The 21,603-nt window shown below is 38.8% G+C and overlaps 2 protein-coding genes across 2 annotated transcripts; one reads left to right on the forward strand and one right to left on the reverse strand.

The window, feature by feature from the left end:
• Nucleotides 1-1,247: 1,247 nt before the first annotated feature.
• Nucleotides 1,248-3,310, reverse strand: LOC137742458 (strigolactones hydrolase CXE15). The gene is made up of 2 exons (XM_068482329.2): nucleotides 2,450-3,310; nucleotides 1,248-1,891 (listed from the first exon to the last, which is right to left on the reverse strand). Exons 1-2 carry the CDS (start codon nucleotides 3,139-3,141, stop codon nucleotides 1,579-1,581), a joined length of 1,005 nt encoding a protein of 334 aa, XP_068338430.2. The 5' UTR covers nucleotides 3,142-3,310; the 3' UTR covers nucleotides 1,248-1,578.
• Nucleotides 3,311-10,538: 7,228 nt separating this feature from the next.
• Nucleotides 10,539-12,242, forward strand: LOC137735677 (uncharacterized). The gene is made up of 2 exons (XM_068475124.2): nucleotides 10,539-11,785; nucleotides 12,097-12,242. The coding sequence occupies exons 1-2, from the start codon at nucleotides 10,723-10,725 to the stop codon at nucleotides 12,132-12,134; spliced, it is 1,101 nt and encodes a 366-aa protein (XP_068331225.2). The 5' UTR covers nucleotides 10,539-10,722; the 3' UTR covers nucleotides 12,135-12,242.
• Nucleotides 12,243-21,603: the final 9,361 nt, after the last annotated feature.

Raw genomic sequence — 21,603 nt, forward strand, 5'->3', positions numbered from 1 at the left:
TGTCTGCATAAATATTGTCTCCTTCTACACTTGGCACAGTCTCTTGCATAACATTAGCCAATTTCAGAGTTTCCAAATAAAACAGTATTTTTTGTTGCCATCTTTTGAAGTATCCACCCTTAATCTTCTTAGGCTTTTCAAAATGAGGTTTAGTTCGAAGATAGTTGGAGAACAGTTCAGAAATAAATAAAAATAATAGAACTTGAAATACTGATTCTTTACTAATGAAAAATACTTGCAATATAAAATGCAATAACAAAAATAATCACAAGACTTAAAATGATACTAACTTGATTTAATCACAGATAGAGGCTAGCACAAAAAGTTGTGTCCCTCGAACAGTATTTTCATCCCACTCTTGTGCTTGTGGTTCTACAACGTCACCTTGACCAGGATACAACTATCTAATTCTATAACCCGTACTGGATTATAGAATTTTGACAAATTACTTTGTGTGTTTACTCTCTAAGAATTTTGTACGAAAGAGAAAGAGGAAGAAAAGATGATTCTATTGGAAACTGAGACTGCAAATATATAGGTTGTTTCATACCCTTTCAAATACATGTTGAACATATTTAAACGTACACAACTCTTTCTAAAAGCTGTGTCTCTTAATCAAAATGGGTTTTAATTAATATGTTAATTAAAAACTTAATCCGAAATTAAAATTAATGAACTCTGATTAATTTTAACTTCCAATGCCCTTGTCTTGCTTAATTAATATTAATTATATTAGACTATATTATATAAGCCTGATCCACACAACGATAAGGCCCAAGCCTTCAATCCATTTCCAAATGGTCCAAATCCTAACTATTAGTACAAAGGACAAAACATATATAAAGACCATTGGGAACCATATGTTCCCCAATGTGGGACATGGAGTCTCAAAAACTTTAACAACCACCACCTCACCACAACCATATCTACCACCATTACCAGCACAACTGCAACTACCATCGTGGCTGCCACCGTCACCACGACCACCACCGTCACCACGCCCACCACCATAAAAATAACAACCACCACCACCATTGCTACCGAACCACAACCACAACCACCACCATCACTGTTGTCGCTGCTCCTACGACCATTGGTACCTCTACAACCTAACCACCACATCCCTTTATTGGCACCATCACCACCACCATCACAACTATTGCCTTTGCCATCGTTGTTGTTGTCATCACCGCACTTTCATGTCTCTTTTTGCCATTATATACAATTATATCACTTTTACATTAAAATTTACCAAACGCTTTTACATTGGTTTTCATACTCACAATACTTTTAAAAATACAGTTTACCAAACGTTCAACTGCTTTATTTTGCAGCTGATTATTCTTAAAGCACAAGCAGTTTTTAAACAAAGCACAACAGTCCCAAACAGTCCCTAACGATAAGAGAGAATTTTACAACATGCTAAGAATAAATAAGAGAAAAAAATACAATTTTACTCTCACATTATTTGTTACTATATTTGACAACATTAAGAGCTTTTTTGTTGTTGTTGTTGTTGTTGTTGTTTTAGAATCTTAGAGACTTAGATCCATGGCCGCCCATAGCTGCATGCATGTCTTAGCAGCAAGTGGAATTTTGAGCAATGAATCGTTTGATGATTAACATCAATTCCTTTGCAGGTTGGGAACTGGGTTGGATGGTGAAGAAACCATGCTGCTGTCCTTCAAATTCCACGTACTCAACCTTGTTTCCCCAATTTTTGAGCCTATTTGCATAATCTTGAGCTCGATCTTTGAGAAGATCGCTTCCACCTACAACCACTAGGATTGGATCAAAAGCCACTTCTTCTAGGCTCTGGCTATTTGGTCCAAATGGGTTCACAAGTGGGTGATCTCTGTCCTCTCCAATTGGTATTGACAGCCTCCAAAACCTGCATGCATGCTTAATCTTAATTTTTTCATGCACAAACCTCTTTCATTTTATTTTTAATTTAATGACCAAATAATAAATTGGCTACAATACTTACATGTATTTAGTACAATTATCATCTAATAGTTGCATATAATTCATATGGATATGTATTTAATATAATTACCATAGAAATACATGAAAACATAAAACATCTAAAGTGTTTTTTTAACCCAAAAACCACTCATAAACAAGCTCTTACACAACTAATGTAAACATTACAACATGCACATAAAGTCTTGTGTTTGTTTTACCGCTTCCACATTTGCGTTTGTTAACAACAAAGCAAAAGAATATTATATACTTATTACACCAACAATCATATATAATGTTATGTGATCAACTAACATAATCTGAACATCTAATTACTACTTACTCTAATATTCATTCATCCATTTTTATTTCTTGCACACCCAATCTTATGTCTCCACAGTTGTAAACTAAAACCAAAAACAAAATCACTATTAACATGAAATGAAATGAAGAAAAAGAAAGTGGGGGGAAGATTGAAAGTTGAAACCTGTCAATGAGCTCCCAATTGAGAAAGGCTTCTTTGGGGCCCTCAGCCTCTGACCTAGCCAAAACCGTCCCACCAAAAAACGGTGCCAAAAGTACGTACCCTCTCACCCGAACCGGCCCCAATTCAACCGAACCGGGCCCGAGCTGAACCGCCAAGTTATGAGCAATATTCCCGCCAGCCGAGTCACCCGAAACAAACACGTTCCCAAAATCCGCCACCTCAGTCAGCCACGTGTCCGGATCCTCAGCCTCGGCTTGGGCTTGGAGCCATTTCATAGCCGCGAAGCCGTCGTCAATAGCAGCCGGGAGGCGGTGTTCTGGCGCGAGGCGATAGTCAGGTGCAACGACGACGCATTGGAGCTGGGAGGCGAGCTGAAAACAGTAGTTCTGGCAGTTGGGCCAAGCGCGTGAGCCGATGCAGAAGCCGCCGCCGTGGATGTAGTAGAAGATGGGGAGCTTTTTGGACAACGACGAGGGGGAGTGTGTAGTTGCAGCAGGCTTGTAGAGGCGGAGTTGGAGTTGATTGGTTGGGTCGAAAACGACGTCTTTCCAGTCAACGGAGCCGTCGTCGTGGACTGGGACGTCGAAGCTTGGTTTGGGAGAGCGGACGATGGAGCCGTCGCTGTAGACGCGGAGAACACCGCGGCATTCTTCGTAGGGCAAGGTTGGAGTGATGGCGGTGTTTGATGACATGTTTGGAGGGATTGTGATGAATAAATGGGAGAATTGTGAGAAGGGAAAGGAAGTGAAGTGGGAAAGAAATAGGGAGGTAAGTAATGGAGTTGGTGGTTTTGCCTGTCGTTTTTGGTGTTTTCGTATGGTTAAAAAAATGGAGAAGTGGGGTCCAATGGTGATTAGACAAAGCAAGTTTTAGTGACTTGTCTTAAGTTTTTGTGTGGACATGGTGGCTGTTATATGCGGAAAAGGTCATCTCTCGATTTTTTTTGTCGGGATCCGAGGATCAATCAATTATATTCATTTATTGTATATCGTGCGATTAATTTTCGTTAGATACTATTTATATTCAATTTAAAATTTTACATTTAAAATGATTTCTGATTACACGATATACGATGAACAGACGTGATTGATTGATCCCCCGGATCCCCATAAAGAGGATCCGACGAGGATCCTTTTCCGTTATATGCATATGTAAAATGAGAAATCTTTTAGTGTGCTGATAACACGCTTATTACATTAAATGTAATAATATAATTAGTTAGAATTCTCTTATACTAGTTTTCAGTTAATTAGATTATTACATTTGATATATCAACCTGTGTTTCTAATACATTGAAAAATCTCTTGCGTGAATGGGTTTTGATAAAGAGAACCATTTAGGATTGCCAAGGGATCGAAATTTAATTATAATAATATGGGATTGAGATTTCCTTTCCCTAAAAACATTCCAAATTCTATAAAGGGAATTTGGCCATAAATCAATAAAAAGTTTTCTAATTACACATATATCAATGCATAAGTTTATTTATTTATTTAAATGACGTGTTTACCCTTTAAAAGCCATCAGCCAATTAAAACAACCCATTCCATTTTGACGCACGGAGAGAACCGTCACGTTCAACAACTTGAAGTATCGCAACAGAGCCTTAATGGCGATGGATTTTTTTTCCTACGATTTTTTACTCCGAGTTCAATCATGATGCTTGGTTGATTCTGACGACTCAAAATCTTCTAAGATTTTCAGATTTCTGTGGTGTTTGGGGATCAATCGTATTTGGTGTTTTATAAATTGAGTAGTATGTTTGTTTACTCGCATTCTTATGTTTTATGCATTCAATTATTTCCACGTTTTTTTTCTTTGTTTACTTGCCTCAAATTGATGTAATTTTGTATTAAATTTTGAACTTGAATGTTTCAATTTTTTGCTTTGCCTATGATTGTGGATTTGATTTGATAATTTTGTTGCTTTGATATTTTATCGTCCTTGAAATTTCAATTAATTACAGCTTTGGGCGTTGGTGATATAATTTCAATTTTGTAGTAACTTTATTGTAGCGTCTGTTTATGTTTTGTCTTAGTGATTTAAGTCCCTTTTTGTTTTGTTTAGGATAATGGAGCTTTATGTGATAGCAAAGTGTACATACCAAATGGAAATTGTGAGACTTCTAGTTCCACATTGTTCTTCATTTGTTGATATTTGCAAAACAATTCATTTGAAGTTTAAGGAGTTGTGCACGAGGAGTTTCATATTTAAGTATTCGCAGCCTGATTGTGCACTACAATATGAGAATGGCTTTGATATGATGTAGGGGCTTTCATGGGGCACTTGGTGCGGATAATGGCTCCCATGTCGTGAGTTAACATGCTGTCGAATTTGGCGTCTGCTCGCTGATATCGTGGATCGTAAATGACCATGATATTGACTTACATTATGCTAGTGGTCCAGTTTGAGGACAAGTCTCAATAAATTCCTCAGACATTCACCTTCTTCACACCCCTAGCTAGAGTAGTAAAATGAGACAAATGCTGATCCATCATGAGCACTGTTGTAAGGCGTAAACTTGTTTAGGTTTAAATTTAGAATTGGCTACAATACTTACATGTATGTAGTACAATCATCATCTTACAGTCGCATATAATTCTAGTGAATATAGGTGTTGCATACAATCATCACATGAATACATGAAAACATGGAACATCTAAAGTGTTTTTTTTTTTTAACCCAAAAACCACTCGTAAACAAGCTCTCACACAACTAATGTAAACATTTGAACATGCACCTAAAGTCTTGTGTTTGTTTTACCGCTTCCACATTTGCGTTTGCTAACAAATTAAAAAGCAAAGCAAAATAATATTATATCCTTATCACATCAACAATCATTTATAATAGGTTGTTTTGTAAAAACATCAACGTTCAGTGATCAACTAAAATAATCTGAAAATCTAACCACTACTTACCTAATATACTAAGAAGAGTGTTACTCACACATCCATTTTTATTTCTCACATATTCGGTAGTATATCTTCACAGTTGTAAACCAAAATCGAAAACAAAATCACTACTAACATGAAATGAGAAATTTTTTAGTGTGCCGGAAATACTGCTCGTTGCATTAAGTGTCATTATACAATTAGTTTGAATTTTCTTTTACTAGTTTTCAATTAATTATATTATTACACTTGATATACCAAATCGAGTTCCTAACACATTGAAAAATCTTTGCGTAAATCAGTTTAGGTGAGGAGAATCATTTAGGATTGCCAATGGATCGAAATTTAATTATATTAACGTAGGATTGAGATTTCCTATCCCATGAACATTCCAAATTCTATAAGGGAGTTTGGCCATAAATCACTAAAATGTTTACTAATTATCCATGTACCAATGCGTAAGTGTGGCCTCATGCCACTTAGTACTACGGTTTAGTTGTATTTCTATTCACTTGTAAGTGAGAGGTCTTTAATTCGATTCTCGTTAAATGCGAATTTGAACCGTATTATTGCTAAGTGATTGTGAGATTTAGCCTGCTTCCCTAGTCCTTTAATGTAGATAATATCGGGCCCATTGGAAATCACGTGTTTACCCTTAAAAATCCATCAGCCAATTAAATCAGCCCCTTCAATTTAGGCACACCAATAGAGCCCTCGCGTTCAACAGCTTGAAGTATCGCACCAGAGCTTTAATGGCGATGGATTTTTTTCCTGCGATTTTTGTTATGAACCCAATTTGTAATTGAGGTTTATGCTTTAAGTAAAGAGTCAAATTAGTTGTAATTGAGGGTTTTTACTGGTTATTAGGGGAATTTGATAGAAATGCCAGCTGGCAGTCACACTTCATGTATAAGAGCACCTGCTCTTTGGTTTAAAAACGGAACAGAATTTTACAAAACAAATCAATACAAAAATATTGGAGCTCTGCTCCTTCTATCTTCCTCCTTCTTTCTCTTCTATGTGCAATAGTTAAGGTTTGAGTTAGGGTTTGAGATTTGGGTTCTAACAATGGTATCACCCATATCGATTCCTGGATTCCCTTCTGTGCACACCCGCCAATCCGCTGCTACTTGCGACGCTGCCTTGGAATCCCGTCTTGCTTCCTTGGAGGCTTGCATTGCCGCTTTACCTTCCCTCATCACCGCTGCGATCGACCAGGCCTTCGCCGACTCTCTTACACAATTTCGTCGCGACATGTTCTTTCGAGGTGCCGGGGAATGTATCTCCGCTCCTCTTGCGGGCGATCATCATGGTTCTCCTGCAATTGATCAGATTCAGCTACCTCGGAGCCCAATCTGTTCTGAAGGAGCCCAATCGCAGCTTAGTCCGTCGGCAGTCCAAGCTCCACCGCTGCTCTCATCTTCACCGTTGTTGCGAGCACTAGCAACTTCGGCCGTCAAGCCACACTCGAAGGACTCCGCTGCAGCTACAGTTTTGCTTCCGGAATCGAAAACAGGGATTCATCCTTCAACGATGACCTCTGCTCCGCGGCTACTCCATGATCACTTGTTCTCCAATACTACGAAAAATGGACCTGAGCTAGTTCTTAATTTGAGTATCATTTCAGCAACTTTGGAGGCTAAATTCCCATTCTCTTTTGACTGATAACTATGGTGCATACCTGAAAGATAAATTTGGATGGGTTCATTGGTATCTTGTGGGAAAATTTGTGATGAAAGATATTCATGCATTGGAACTGTTTGAGAAAATGTCTGAGAAAAGTAGTGAAGACAAAATGGAAATATCTCACTGGAGAGACCTCTACAGTTTCGAGTTCACTCATTATATCTGGAATCCCTCTGGTTGCACAATTATTGTTAAATTGCAAGGAATCTCTGCTGCTTTTCACCACTATGCTACAAGTGAACCACAAATTGGGAATGAGCTTTTCCAATTTAAAAACATGGAGTTCGATCAGGTTGCGAAGGGAATTGAGAATGTGGGTGTCAGATCGATATCACTACCAACTGCTTCAATTTTAATTCTCTTGTTTGAAGAAATTATTGCAAGACATCTTTACGATTTGGTGCCAATTTATTCGGCCACCAAAGCATATTTGATGAATGCAATTAGCAAAAACGTTGTCAGGCTCAGGGAAATTGCTTGCCACATGGGTCTGGCACTTGGATGGATTATGATCAAAGGCTTTGCTGATGGCGAGATATATGTTCAGTTGCATGAGAGTGTAAGAGGGTGTGATGTATATCTTGTGCAACCCACATGTCCTTCTGCAAATGAAAAATTTATGGAGCTTCTTGTCATTAGTGGTGCTTGTTGGCTGATTGCCGGTAGGAGGATCCATGAGTATCTGTTCAAGGTGGGATTAACGGGGAATTCGCAGGTTACGTATGCACAGCTGGATATTTATGCAAAGAGTGAAGCCAATATCATTACTGGGATATCTTATACTGCCATAAAGATAACAATACAGCATTGGATCAATTTTGGCTTTGCTTATACTTGCAGCTTATTCAATTTCCTCAATTTGGAAACATCTGTCTATTCTACAATTGAGATCTCCTCAGTGCTTTCAAGTTGTGCGAGGCAACCCCTAGCGGAAAATCAAAAGCAAGGTCCTGATCTACCTATGTACAGTTGTGGTAAGAAAAGTTGGGCCACTTGGTTTGAAGATAATTGTTTCCTGGTCAAGGAGATGGTATATTTGGCAGAGATGAAACAATATTTTCTAGATGGTGCCAGTTTATCTGATGCCCTGCCACTTAATCCAAGGAAGTCATTGATTGCACAAACCTCTTACTTCCAGGAAGTCATTTCCATGGTTGCCAACAATCTAACAAGTTCTCCAAGGCTGGTTTGGTACTGAGGTGATTCTGAAAAAAACTGGTATAAAAAAAAGCTGGGAACTGTTTTTGTGTTTGGTAAACATTCAGTTTCATTTTTTTTTACAGTTTTTGGTGAAAAAAAGCCAAAAACAAGAAGCTGCAAAACCCAACTTTGAAAAATCGGTTTTTTTTCACATCTGTTTTACATAAAAGTTTACCAAACACTATAATACTGTTTTTTTTTTTCAAAAGTACTTTTACAAAAAAGTTTACCAAACACTCTGCTGCTTTATTTCACAGCCGCTTATTCTCACAGCACAGCAGAATCAGCGTTTTTTCATAGCACAGTAATACCAAACCAGCCCTAAATCTAGAGATTGAGGTCAAGCTTCTTTGGCAAGGGGATGGAACAACACCTGCTTCAATCTTACTGTTCTTATTTCGTGGAATGTATTTCAAGGAGTGGGAAATCTGGGACAAAACCATATGTGACTGAAATTGAGCAGCAGTGTGTAAGTCATCATATTTTCTCTCATATGATTGGTAAAAAGGTAATTTTGTTGGGCGATATGGCACACATCAGTGTATTGGTTACTGCTAGTGTTATTTCATCTCCTTCTGAGTGTGCAGATATGGTTAAAACCACAAGCCACAAGTCACCCTTCTCATTTGAGACTATCATCAGGGTGGAAGGATTAGAGATTGACAAAGGATATTTCTTCCCTCAATTTGCTACAAACCCTGAGAAATTGTTTGTTGAATTCAAGAATGCTGGAGTTCTGATCACTGACCAGAAGATTTCAAGGATGTTTAAAGTAGGGGAAGACTGCCAAGCAACTGGAATTTTTGTTATGGTAATCACGGGAGTTAACCAGAACATTGCAGAAGCAATATGCTGTGAAATAGATGTGTTTGGTGCCGATGAAGACATACATTCAGGAAGCCTTACAGGAAAAGGGTTTATGAGTACTCTACGTGCTCCAAAAGCCCATATGAGACAAGGTAGGGTCGAACCAAAGCACAAACAAAAGATTGTGAGGTTGCTCAAAGAGGATGGTGAGGTTGTTGCTATGACTGTGGATGGAGTGAATGATGCGCCTACTTTGAAACTTGCTGATATTGGGATTGCAATGGACATTTCTGGAACTGAGGTGCTTTTGGAACTGAAGGAGAGTGCTGCTGCGTTCAAACAAGTTTCCACAGTTTTTTTTTAAGCCTTGAGGACAAGGCTAATTTTCAAGGGGGAAATATTGTTATGAACCCAATTTGTAATTGAGGTTTATGCTTTAAGTAAAGAGTCAAATTAGTTGTAATTGAGTAGCATGTTTTTATATTTCAATTATGTTCTATGCATTCAATTATTTCTGTGTATTTTTTGGATTGATGTTTTTGTGATTTTGTAATAAATTTTGAACTTGAATGTTTCAATTTTTGGCTTTGCTTATGTTTGTGGATTTTATTTGATAATTTTATTGCTCTGATATTTAATCTTCCTTCAATTTTCAGTTAATTACGGCTTTAGGTTCAATTTAAGTTTATGTCTGCATGGTTTTGATTTTCATTATTTATCAAAACACTCTATTAATCAACAATATTTCATAGTAAGTTCAATCAATTGAAAGGATCGATCAATAATCTTTCACAAAAATTGGTGTATTTGCAGCATGGCAGTCAAATTAAAGGTCGTGGCTGCTTAAGTAGAAAAAATCTACTATTATGCAATAAGATCAATGTATGGTTATAACTTGGTTTTATACATAATAATAACACTATTGATAATAATTGCATACGACAACGAGTTCAAATTATAAGAACCAATCATGAATTATATATATTTAAATAACAAAATGTTACCACATCTATTTTATCATTACCCCCCCCCCCCCCCCCCCACGGGGGTAAGGTCAAATCCTGCCTCCGCCACTGTTTTCAATCTGTGAATTTATGGGTTATTACCATGACTGTGATGTGATTTTGTGTTGAAAAATTGAGGGTTTAGGCCCTGTTATTTCTCTGTGCATGCATAACCAGTCCGGTGACGAACTTCGGTGAAAAAATGTCGAGTTCGAAGCCAGCTTGTACGTACCTTCTCTGGGTTTTGGTTTCGTGTTGGTCTGAGGATGAAACGCGGACTATTTTGAGTCCAAACGTGGACTATTTTGAATCCGAGGTTGTTAAAATGCATGAAATAAACATGTTGGAATAATGGTAGGCTAGTCAATTTTCTTGTTCAAAGTTAGGCAAGTTAGGTTAGTCAAGCAAGTTAGGTAAGTTAGGCAAAATTAGGCTTATGATCTTTTTCTTCCCTATATATATGTTTCATCTTGTAATTGTTTACATCAAGCAAATATACATCAAAATTCAATATGGTATCAGAGCAAAGTCGGTCAGGGATCGTTCTTGGTAGAGCATTGGTTGTAAAGTCTCTTGAAATTTCGAGTATGCTCTGTGGTTGCAGTTTTGACTGATCTTCCACATCAGAAAAGATTTCTTGAGATTATTGCTGGTGCAATCTTCCACGAGGTCAACCATTCTAGGTATGGCCTCTCATTCAAAATGGGAAAGTCCCAACCACCCGCTCTATCTCCACCACTCGGATCAACCTGGTGCAATCCTCGTACCACAACCATTGGTGGAAGACAACTACAACACATGGGTTCAATCCATGAGTATGGCCTTAACGGTCAAGAACAAACTTGGTTTTGTTGATGGGACGATCAACAAACCAAGTGAGGATAATTTTGAGGAGCTGCAGCAATGGAATCGCTGCAACAACTTGGTCAAGACATGGCTACTAGGCTCCATGTCAAAGGAGATTTCAGGGATGGTCATCAACTACAAGGATGCTCGACAAATGTGGACCGATCTGCAGGAAAGGTTCTCACATGTGAATATAGTTCAGCTGTTCCATGTTGAGAACGAGATTCATGATTGCGTCCAAAGCAATATGAGTGTAAGTTCTTACTTCACTAAACTTAAAAGTTTATGGGATGAACGTGATACTTTGTGTTCCATTCCAGCATGCAGTTGTGGAACAAAGAATGAGATGAACTCATATGTTGAAACTCAGAAAACCATGAAGTTCCTTATGGGACTGAACGAATCGTATGCTACGGTTCGAAGCAATACTCTTCTTCTCGAACCACTGCCTACGATGAACAAGGCATATGCATTGGTCCTTCGACATGAACGCCAGGCAGAGGTTTCCAATGGAAAAAGCACACAACTAGAAACTGCTGTCTTTGCAGTGAAGAATCTGTCGCAAGAACCTACACCTGAAGACAAGGAGATGCGATGTGGAAAGTGCAATAAAACCAATCACATCACCAAAAATTGTCGTGCACATCTCAAGTGCACTTTTTGCGGATGGAAAGGCCACACCTTCGATTTCTGTCGAAAACGGAAAGCAGCCACAGAGACCGAATCCAATCGTCTCTTTTCTTCAAAGGGCAATCAAGTTTCACAAAGTAACAAGCAAGAGACAGTGCCTAATTTCCCGTTCTCTCAGGAGGACTGCAAACAAATCCTTCAGATGTTGAACAAGAACAAATCATCATTTGCCAATCAAGTCAGTAATCCTCCTAGTCATGAAGAACTTTCAGGTAAAGCCTTCTCTTTTCTATGTAAAGGAACCAGAAGTATTTGGATCCTGGACAATGGTGCCACGGATCACATAGTTTGCAGTCCTAGTCTCCTTACACACTCACGAGCTGTTGAAAATCATACAGTTGAACTGCCAGATGGTTCCGTTGCCAAAGTCACTCACATTGGACAAGTTGTTTTCTCTCATAATCTTATCCTTGAAAATGTCCTATGTGTGCCGTTCTTTAGGTTGAATTTAATATCTATCAGTAAACTAGCCTATGATTCCTTATATGTCACCATTTTCTTCACCCAATTTTGTGTCATTCAGGACCTTCGCTCGGGGAAGATGATTGGGACAGGAACTGAAAGGGATGGACTTTACTACCTCGACCCATCAAAGAAAGGAACATGCAACAATATTCAAACCGTCTCACCAAAGCTTTGGCACCAACGCCTAGGACACCCATCTCATAAAGCCACTTCGTTATTAACTTTATTTAACAATAAGGCTTGTGATTTGGAAAAATGTTTGATTTGCCCATTGGCCAAACAAACAAGATCACCCTTTCCTTTGAGCTCTATTTCTACCAAATCATGTTTTGAATTATTGCATATTGATATTTGGGGTGGTTATCAAGTTGCTTCTATTTCAGGTGCCAAGTATTTCCTTACCATCGTAGATGACTACACTAGAAGCACTTGGGTTTATTTGATGAAACATAAATCTGACACAAAAGACATTTTAGTCGGATTCATTCAAATGATTGAGACTCAATTCAATACCAGAGTTCAAATCATACGAAGTGACAATGGCCCTGAGTTTAAGCTTGAGCAATTTTATGCTCTCAAAGGCATCATACATCAATCTAGTTGTGTCAACACACCACAACAAAATGGTGTTGCCGAACGTAAACACCGACATTTGCTCAATGTTGCTCGGGCTTTGCTCTTTCAAGCTTGTTTGCCAAAACGTTTTTGGGGGGATGCAATCTTAACCTCAGCTTACCTCATCAATAGAACACCCACTCCACTTCTCCAAGGTAAAACACCTTACGAAAAACTGTTTCACAAAGCACCTAACTATTCCCATTTAAAGGTTTTCGGTAGTTTATGTTTTGCTTCTACACACGCCCAAAGGCCCTCTAAATTCGACCCCCGTGCAATCCAATGCATTTTTCTTGGGTATCCTTATGGTCAAAAGGGTTATAAATTGTTTGATATAAAACACAATAAGACTTTTGTTTCTAGGGATGTTGTTTTTTTTGAAAATCATTTTCCATTCCAAAACCATACCACTTCCGCTGCCCCGTCTCCATCAAACATTACACCCTCATCCATCACGTTTGACTTGACCTCTCCCATTGAGTCGCACTCAAGCCTTGCACCCGAAGACATAAACACCACCTCTCCCACACTTACCGACATCACACCACTCTCATCTCCTTTACCTACTACAACTCCACCACCAGATACCTTATCAACACCTTCACCACTCTTCCCCACCTCCACATACCCTACACATACTCTACACTCTTCACCACCTCCAACCACTCCATCACCAGACCAACCACCTCCACTCCGTCGTAGCACTCGACCGACCAAAACTTCCACATTTTTGCAGGACTTTCATGTTGAGGTGGCCCTCCCTTCCCGTGTTGCTCCCACATCTTCCACAAGCATGGTCCAGTCATCAGGTACATCTCACCCCATATCTCATTATTTATCTTATGACCATGTATCCCCCACTCACAAAACCTTTCTCACCACCCTCACCATTATCAAAGAACCCACCAGTTTTTCGCACGCTGTTCAGGATCCAAAATGGCGTGACGCCATGCAAAAAGAGATTGTTGCCCTTCATGACAATCGCACTTGGACTCTTGTGCCCTTACCACCTCACAAACATCCCATCGGTTGCAAATGGATCTATAAGGTGAAGCTTAAACCTGACGGCAGTGTTGAACGCTACAAAGCTCGTCTCGTTGCTAAAGGCTACAGTCAAATTGAGGGGCTTGATTATCGGGAAACTTTTGCTCCAGTTGCCAAGCTCACCACCGTCCGCGTCCTCCTGAGTATTGCCTCCATACGAGGCTGGCATCTTCATCAACTTGATGTGAACAACGCATTCTTGCATGGTGACTTATACGAGGAGGTTTATATGTCCCTGCCTCCTGGGTTCGGACGAAAGGGGGAGACACGAGTATGCAAATTACACAAATCCATTTATGGTTTAAAACAGGCCTCGAGACAATGGTTTATCAAGCTGTCTAGTGCTCTCAAGACTGCTGGTTTTCATCAATCATGGTCAGATTACTCATTGTTCGTCCGAAACCGTCAAGGCAGTTTCATGGCATTACTTGTGTATGTTGATGACGTGATACTTGCAGGTAACAATTTGAGAGAAATTGAAGAGACTAAACTCTTCATTTCCCAACATTTTAAACTAAAGGATTTGGGAAAACTCAAATACTTTTTGGGGATAGAAGTTGCAAGATCTAAACAAGGGATTGCCTTGTGCCAACGCAAATATGCGTTGGAGATACTAGAAGATGCTGGGTTCCTTGGTGCGAAGCCCTCACGATTACCAATGGAACCAAACCTGTCCCTTACACAAACTGATGGGACGCTCCTACATGATCCTTCTTCATACAGGCGACTCGTAGGGAGGCTGATTTACTTAACCATCACGCGACCTGACCTGACTTATGTGGTTAATATGTTGAGCCAATTCATGGACAAGCCACGACAACCACACCTTGAAGCGGTGCATAAGGTTCTCAGGTACATCAAACAATCTCCTGGACAGGGAATTCTTTTGCCTTCTATAGGTTCACTACAACTACAAGCCTTTTGTGATGCTGATTGGGCTCGGTGTAAAGACACTAGAAGGTCAATAACCGGTTATTGTATCTTCCTTGGACAAGCACCGATATCTTGGAAAACGAAGAAACAAAACACAATATCTCGTTCCAGTGCAGAGGCAGAATACCGTTCTATGGCTACTACTTGTTGTGAAGTTATATGGCTAAGAAACATTTTGAAGGACTTGCAAGTAAATCATGCACAACCAGTCACAATGTTTTGTGATAATCAAGCTGCCATGCACATTGCTTCGAACCCAGTGTTTCATGAACGAACGAAGCATATAGAGATAGACTGTCACTTGGTACGTGAGAAGATTCAAATGGGAATGGTGCAAACAGCTTACATACGGACCTCGAATCAACCTGCAGACTTGTTCACCAAACCACTAAGCTCGACACAATTTGAGGTCTTAATTAGCAAGTTGGGTGTCATCGATATTCACACTCCAACTTGAGGGGGAGTGTTAAAATGCATGAAATAAACATGTTGGAATAATGGTAGGCTAGTCAATTTTCTTGTTCAAAGTTAGGCAAGTTAGGTTAGTCAAGCAAGTTAGGTAAGTTAGGCAAAATTAGGCTTATGATCTTTTTCTTCCCTATATATATGTTTCATCTTGTAATTGTTTACATCAAGCAAATATACATCAAAATTCAATAGAGGTGGATTCGACCCTATTGCACCTAAATCCATTTTAGGTAAGTCCCTGGCCTTTTGGTAGTGTTTTCTACGAATTTGGAAGGCAATTTCATGAATTTTGGGACTGAAATCAAGCTCTGCAAGTCTCGAAAACTTTTTGTAGATTTCAGTGAGGCTCTGGCGTCGGTGATTGGCAGCAGACGACAGTCGTCGTTATGATTAATGGTGACATCAGCAAATCCGTTATCACTTAAACTCTAACCGACAACTGATGCCTGGCAACAATGATGGCAAGTGTGGCTCCTATATGGCGGCGAGTACAGCAACACGTTCACCGGCGACGGCGACCCTATAGGGGCGCGTGACATCATAGCTCCGGCTTGTGGTGACGCGTGGTTGGAGCATGGCAGTGCGTGTAGGACCCCATACTTACCCTTAGGTTTTTCAGTGTTTTGAATCACGTGGGGCCCTTCATTTGTTCAAATTTGAAGCCTAAATAGCAGTTTGGACGATTTTCCCTAGAATGTTCTTTAAAGCTTATTTAAGCTATATATATCTAATTCACAGGCTTAGTAGAGATTAAAAAGGATTCACGCAAGGAGCCTAATGATGAATGACGCTTTGCTTGCCAGTGAGTGGATCCCTTTGAAAACTAAACGTTTTTTTTTTTTCGAGTATTATAACATGTTGATGCATATTACTATTATTGAATATTAGTCTTTGATGAGACTTTGGTATAACTAATTTAAATGATATCTTGAGACCATTAGTGATTTATTTTCACCACATGGTTATCATACATATCGTATAACTAGCCACGACTGTAGGTTTATTTTGCAGGTACTTATATTTTCAAAAGAGGCTAGATTCACTAGTAGACGCTAGTCATCAATCAGGTTGATGTCGTTTCACCTGCTTGCTATACATTTTATTTACTTTGATAATGTGATTGAGATTACTTTATTTAATATGACGACTGATGTGATAAGAACTTGATTACTATTACGATAGTACTCTATGCATGTAGTTTTCAACTATCTATGTGATTTCAAAATGGATGTTATTATATTCAAATGATTTTGACTAGAATAAACTTGATCCACTCACACTTTGTTTTTCGATGCTTCAGGATATAGCAAGAACAAGGATAATCCAGGAAGTGGCAAGTGGGCTTGGCAATGAGACCTTCACCTTCAGATTTTGGTGATAACTCTCTTATTGCAGTTTACTTTAGTTTGTAATAATTGCATGATCATACTTTCGATTATGCATGATATTGCACTACTTTGTGTTTACTGTTGTATGAAACTACTACCAGCTATGGTATGTTGTGATAATAATGAGATTGTATCACTCAACATGTGTCCCTAAGTGTTTTTTTTTTGTTTTTTTTGGGGGGGGGGGGGGAGGGGGGAGACGGACATACAATTGATAATTGTAGGACTCGAAAATTTCATTGCAAGTTTTGTGATAAAAGAGGCCACACCGAGGACATATGCCGATTTAAAAATGGCACGAATGGAGGAAATCATAAAGCACAGCAGCGTCTCCAAGGCAGCAGCATCCCACGTGCTGCCCATGTCTCTTCTCCTGTTGCCAGTGCAGGGACGGGTCCCATCACTGCTGCAAACGTAGCACCTGTCACTCAGACTCAAACACAGCCTTCACCGAACCCGCCGAACCCGTTGCAAGGTCTTTCTGCTGACCAACTTCAACAGTTGGCTTAAGTTGTGTCCATGATGAATTTAAACAATACCTCTGGTAATAACAGTGCTTATGCGAATGCAGCAGGTCTGTCTCCTTTTATTGTTGCATCCATTAATTCTGTATATACTAAACCTTGGATTTTGGATAGCGGGGCTACCAATCATATCATTTCAGATTCTTCATATTTTTCCCAAAGCACATCTTCACCAATATCCACTGTTAAATTACCCACCGGCTCTTCAGCCAAAATCACTTCTATAGGCATTGTACCATTCAATTTAGATATTACCTTAGACAATGTTTTATGTCTTCCTTCTTTTCACTTAAATCTCATGTCTGCCAGTTAAGTCACTGATTCTCTAAATTGTTGCGCCATTTTGTTTCCCACTTTCTGTGTCTTGCAGGACTTGGCTATGGGGAAGATGATTGGATCGGGTAAGCAACGTGATGGACTTTATTACATGTCCCCGTTACAACGAACGCCTCTCCTGTCAAGTTTCCCATTCCTCCAATTTGTGGCATATGCGACTTGGACATCCTTCACCCACTCACCTTAAATTAGTATTTCCTTCATTGTCTTCAAATAATTTTTCTTTTGAAAGTAATTGTATTGTTTGTCCCATGGCTAAACAAACCAAACTTCCATTTCCTTTATGTTCTATATCAACTCATGCTTCCTTTGATTTGTTACATTGTGATATATGGGGCCCTCATAAAGTTCCTACACATTCGGGAGCTCGATTCTTTCTTACCATAGTTGATGATTTTACTAGGTGCACGTGGGTTTTTTTAATGCAACGTAAATCTGAAACTCAACACCTTTTAAAATCTTTTGTTACTTTTGCTCATACACAATTTCATGCAAATATAAAAGCAGTAAGGGTTGACAATGGGTCTGAGTTTTTGTCTATGAAAGATTTTTTTTCAAACCAGTGGCATTGAATACCAACGCACCTGTGTTTACACTCCACAACAAAATGGCGTTGTCGAACGTAAGCATCGTCACATTCTCACCATTGCACGTAGCTTACGCTTCCAATCTCATGTACCCCTTTCATTTTGGGGTGAGTGTGTATCCACCGCTGTCTATCTTATTAACCGATTACCATCTCCTTTGTTATGTAACAAATCTCCTTTTGAATTATTATATAAACGTCCGCCATCTTTTGACCACTTGAAAGTTTTTGGTTGTTTGTGTTTTGCTACTGTTGTTCACCCTGCTCATAAATTCGATCCTCGTGCTCAACGATGTGTCTTTGTTGGATACCCCACTGGTCAAAAAGGTTATAAACTATACGATTTGGACACTAAAAAATTCTTTGTCAACCGTGACGTTAAATTTACAGAAGATGCCTTCCATTTTCAGTCTCTACCTTCATCCCCTCTAACCCCCACCCTTCCCCTACACGACAGCGAGCCCCTCATATCTCCCCATCTACCTGATCTTGCTAACACCACAATCTCACGACCAACTTGTCAACCTTTTCATCCATCACCCTCCAATCCTAACCCCGGGACCCTACCACCTAATCCTACACCACCTGACATGCTTCCACACCTAATCCTACCTCTCCTGCCATGCTTTCATCACCCTCCCCACCCAATGCCGTGTCTATCTCTCTTACCTCACCATCCACTGACATATCTGCCCTATCACCTGTCCTCTCCCATCCACCAGATGCCACGTCCGTTCAGTCACCCTCTCCACCCCTCCCACGCCAATCTCACTGTCCTAAGCACCCTCCTATATGGCATAAAGACTATCACGTGACTAACCAGGGGCAGTCACTCTCCTTCGGCACCTCGTCCTTCCACAGATACTCGTTACCCTCTCTCTAATTTTCTTTCGTACTCACGCATTTCTTCTACCCATTGTGCTTTTCTAGCCAACATTACAGGTCACACTGAACCTAATTCATATGCTCAGGTATCCTTGATCCTGATTGGTGACATGCCATGCATGCAGAATTAATGGCTTTGCAGCAAAACAATACATGGACCATGGTTTCCTTACCTGCAGGTCATAAACCCATTAGCTGCAAATGGGTTTATAAAATCAAATACAACTCTGATGGCACAATTGAACATTACAAGGCTCGTCTTGTTGCAAAAGGATACACTCAAATTGAGGGCATCGATTATCAGGAGACATTTTCTCCTACTGCCAAACTCACTACTCTTCGTTGTCTCCTTGTTGTTGCCAGTGCACGTCATTGGTTCATTCATCAACTGGATGTTCAAAACGCTTTTCTCCATGGTGATTTGCATAATGTTGTTTTCATGGAACCTCCTCCTGGTCTTCGCCAACAGAGGGAGAACATTGTATGTCGGCTTAACAAATCTTTATATGGACTCAGACACGCATCTAGAAATTGGTTTTTGACTTTTTCAATCACCATTCAAAGAGCAGGTTACCAACAATCAAAAGCTGATTATTCTCTTTTTACCAAGGCTCAAGGTTCTTCGTTTACTGTAGTCCTTATCTATGTGGATGACATACTTCTTACAGGGAATGATCTTCAAGAGATGGAACACCTTAAAACATTTCTTCTCACACGCTTCCACATCAAAGATCTTGGTAATTTGAAATATTTTTTAGGCATTGAATTTTCTCGTTCTCAGAAAGGCATTTTCATGTCTCAAAGAAAATAAGCACTAGACATTTTGCAAGATTCTAGACTTACGGGAGCATGACCAGACAAGTTTCCAATGGAACAAAATTTGAAACTCACTCCCACTGATGGAGCATTGTTAGATGATCCCACCAAGTACAGAAGACTAGTTCGGATGATTGATTTATCTTACTGTCACTAGGCATGACATAGTCTTTTTAGTTTGCACATTGAGTCAATTCATGCATGAGCCTCGCAAGCCTCATTGGGATGCAGCTTTACGAATTCTCTGGTACATCAAAGGTACTCCTGGCCATGGTTTATTATTCCTGTCACTGATAATCTTGAGTTAAAAGCTTTTTGTGATTCCGATTGGGGAGGTTGTCGTGCCACAAGAAGGTCAGTTACAGGATATTGTTTTTTTTCTTGGAAATTCTCTCATCTCTTGGAAATCCAAGAAACAAGACAATGTTTCTCGATCATTTGCAGAAGCCGAATATCGAGCTATGGCCAACACATGTTTAGAGTTAACCTGGCTACGCTATATATTGCAAGATTTAAAGGTTCTGCAAAAGGCTCCTGCACCTTTATTTTGTGATAATCAAGCTGCCCTATATATTGCAACTAATCCTGTTTTTCACGAGTGTACAAAGCATATTGAAATTGATTGTCACATTGTTCGAGAAAAACTGCAAACTGGAATGATTATTCCCTCACATGTGCCTACACATTTCCAGTTAGCAAATTATTTACAAAGGCCTTGGGAAAAGATCAATTTGCGATACTACGAACAAGTTGGGAGTTCATAATATTCACTCTACAACTTGAGGGGGAGTATTAAGAAATATCATGTAATATATTTACTTAATATGGTTTATATCAAATCCCACCAAAAAAGGGATACGATTTTCTAGGACATTGATGTAGGGTTAATTGGTTGACCTACTAATGTATATATTGTACTGTAAAGTTATCAATAGAAATCAATTCGAAACCAATTCAGTCTGCTTCTTTCAATTGCCCTGCCATTTAGACATTTTAATATTCGCTCCTTTTTAAGAGTGTTCGAGTTTAAGTAGGTTTACATCTCAAACTACAACTAAACCAATGCTAATATTACAGGTTGATTTAAGCTTCAAGCTAACTTAATCTATTCTATTAAGAGAACTCTCCTTGTCAATTTTTCTCTCCTTTTTTTTTTTTTTTTTTTACTATTTTATACCTTTTGACAAAATGACAATCATATCCTTATTTTTCCTATTTTACCCTCTTTTTTTTTTTGAGAGAATGACAATCATATACTTATTTTTCAAATTTTACCCTTTTGATACGTAATATTTACATAAGGAGGACAAAAAAGTAATTATGTAATATTAAAAAAAAAATGCACTTATTAAGAGAAATTGTTCACACACAAAATGTGTGCTATCTGCTAATAATAATAATAATAATTATAATAATCTAAACTGCCTATTAATGAAACTTTGTTTGTCAACTAAAAATCAATGAAATTATTATTATACCCTACAACATATAATTAAAAAAAAAAAATTAGAAAAGAAAAAAATGTAGGCATTAAAATAATTTCACATAATCTAGTTTTTACTGTTTTTTTTTTTTTTTTTCTCAACCTCGCAGCATGTCAACTTATCAATACCTAAGCTGACATTTCTCTCTCTCCTGGTAACCGTCAACCCCAACTTACATCTCTCTCTCCCTGTCGACCCCCATTTTATTCATGCTGCCCATTTAAAATAAGTAACTTCTCATAAAAACATTAGGAAAAAAAAAAACAACTATTTGAGAAATTTTTTTTTTCACACTGTTACATTTGCTACTAGTAGTAGCAATAATAATAATAATTAAAAAAAAAAAACCAAACGAAGAGAAAACCTCTTATTTTTTTTAAGATAGGGAAATGACGTCAAATTTTAATTTGTGTATTAAACAAAGGCTTTTGTTGTGAATGGTTTTTAAAATTAATCAACTCCTCAATTTGGTCTTTAAGTTTCAAT

This window comes from Pyrus communis, chromosome 11 (genome assembly GCF_041283825.1).
Source record: "Pyrus communis isolate YQ-2024b chromosome 11, ASM4128382v1, whole genome shotgun sequence".
NCBI classification, from domain to species: Eukaryota; Viridiplantae; Streptophyta; class Magnoliopsida; order Rosales; family Rosaceae; genus Pyrus; species Pyrus communis.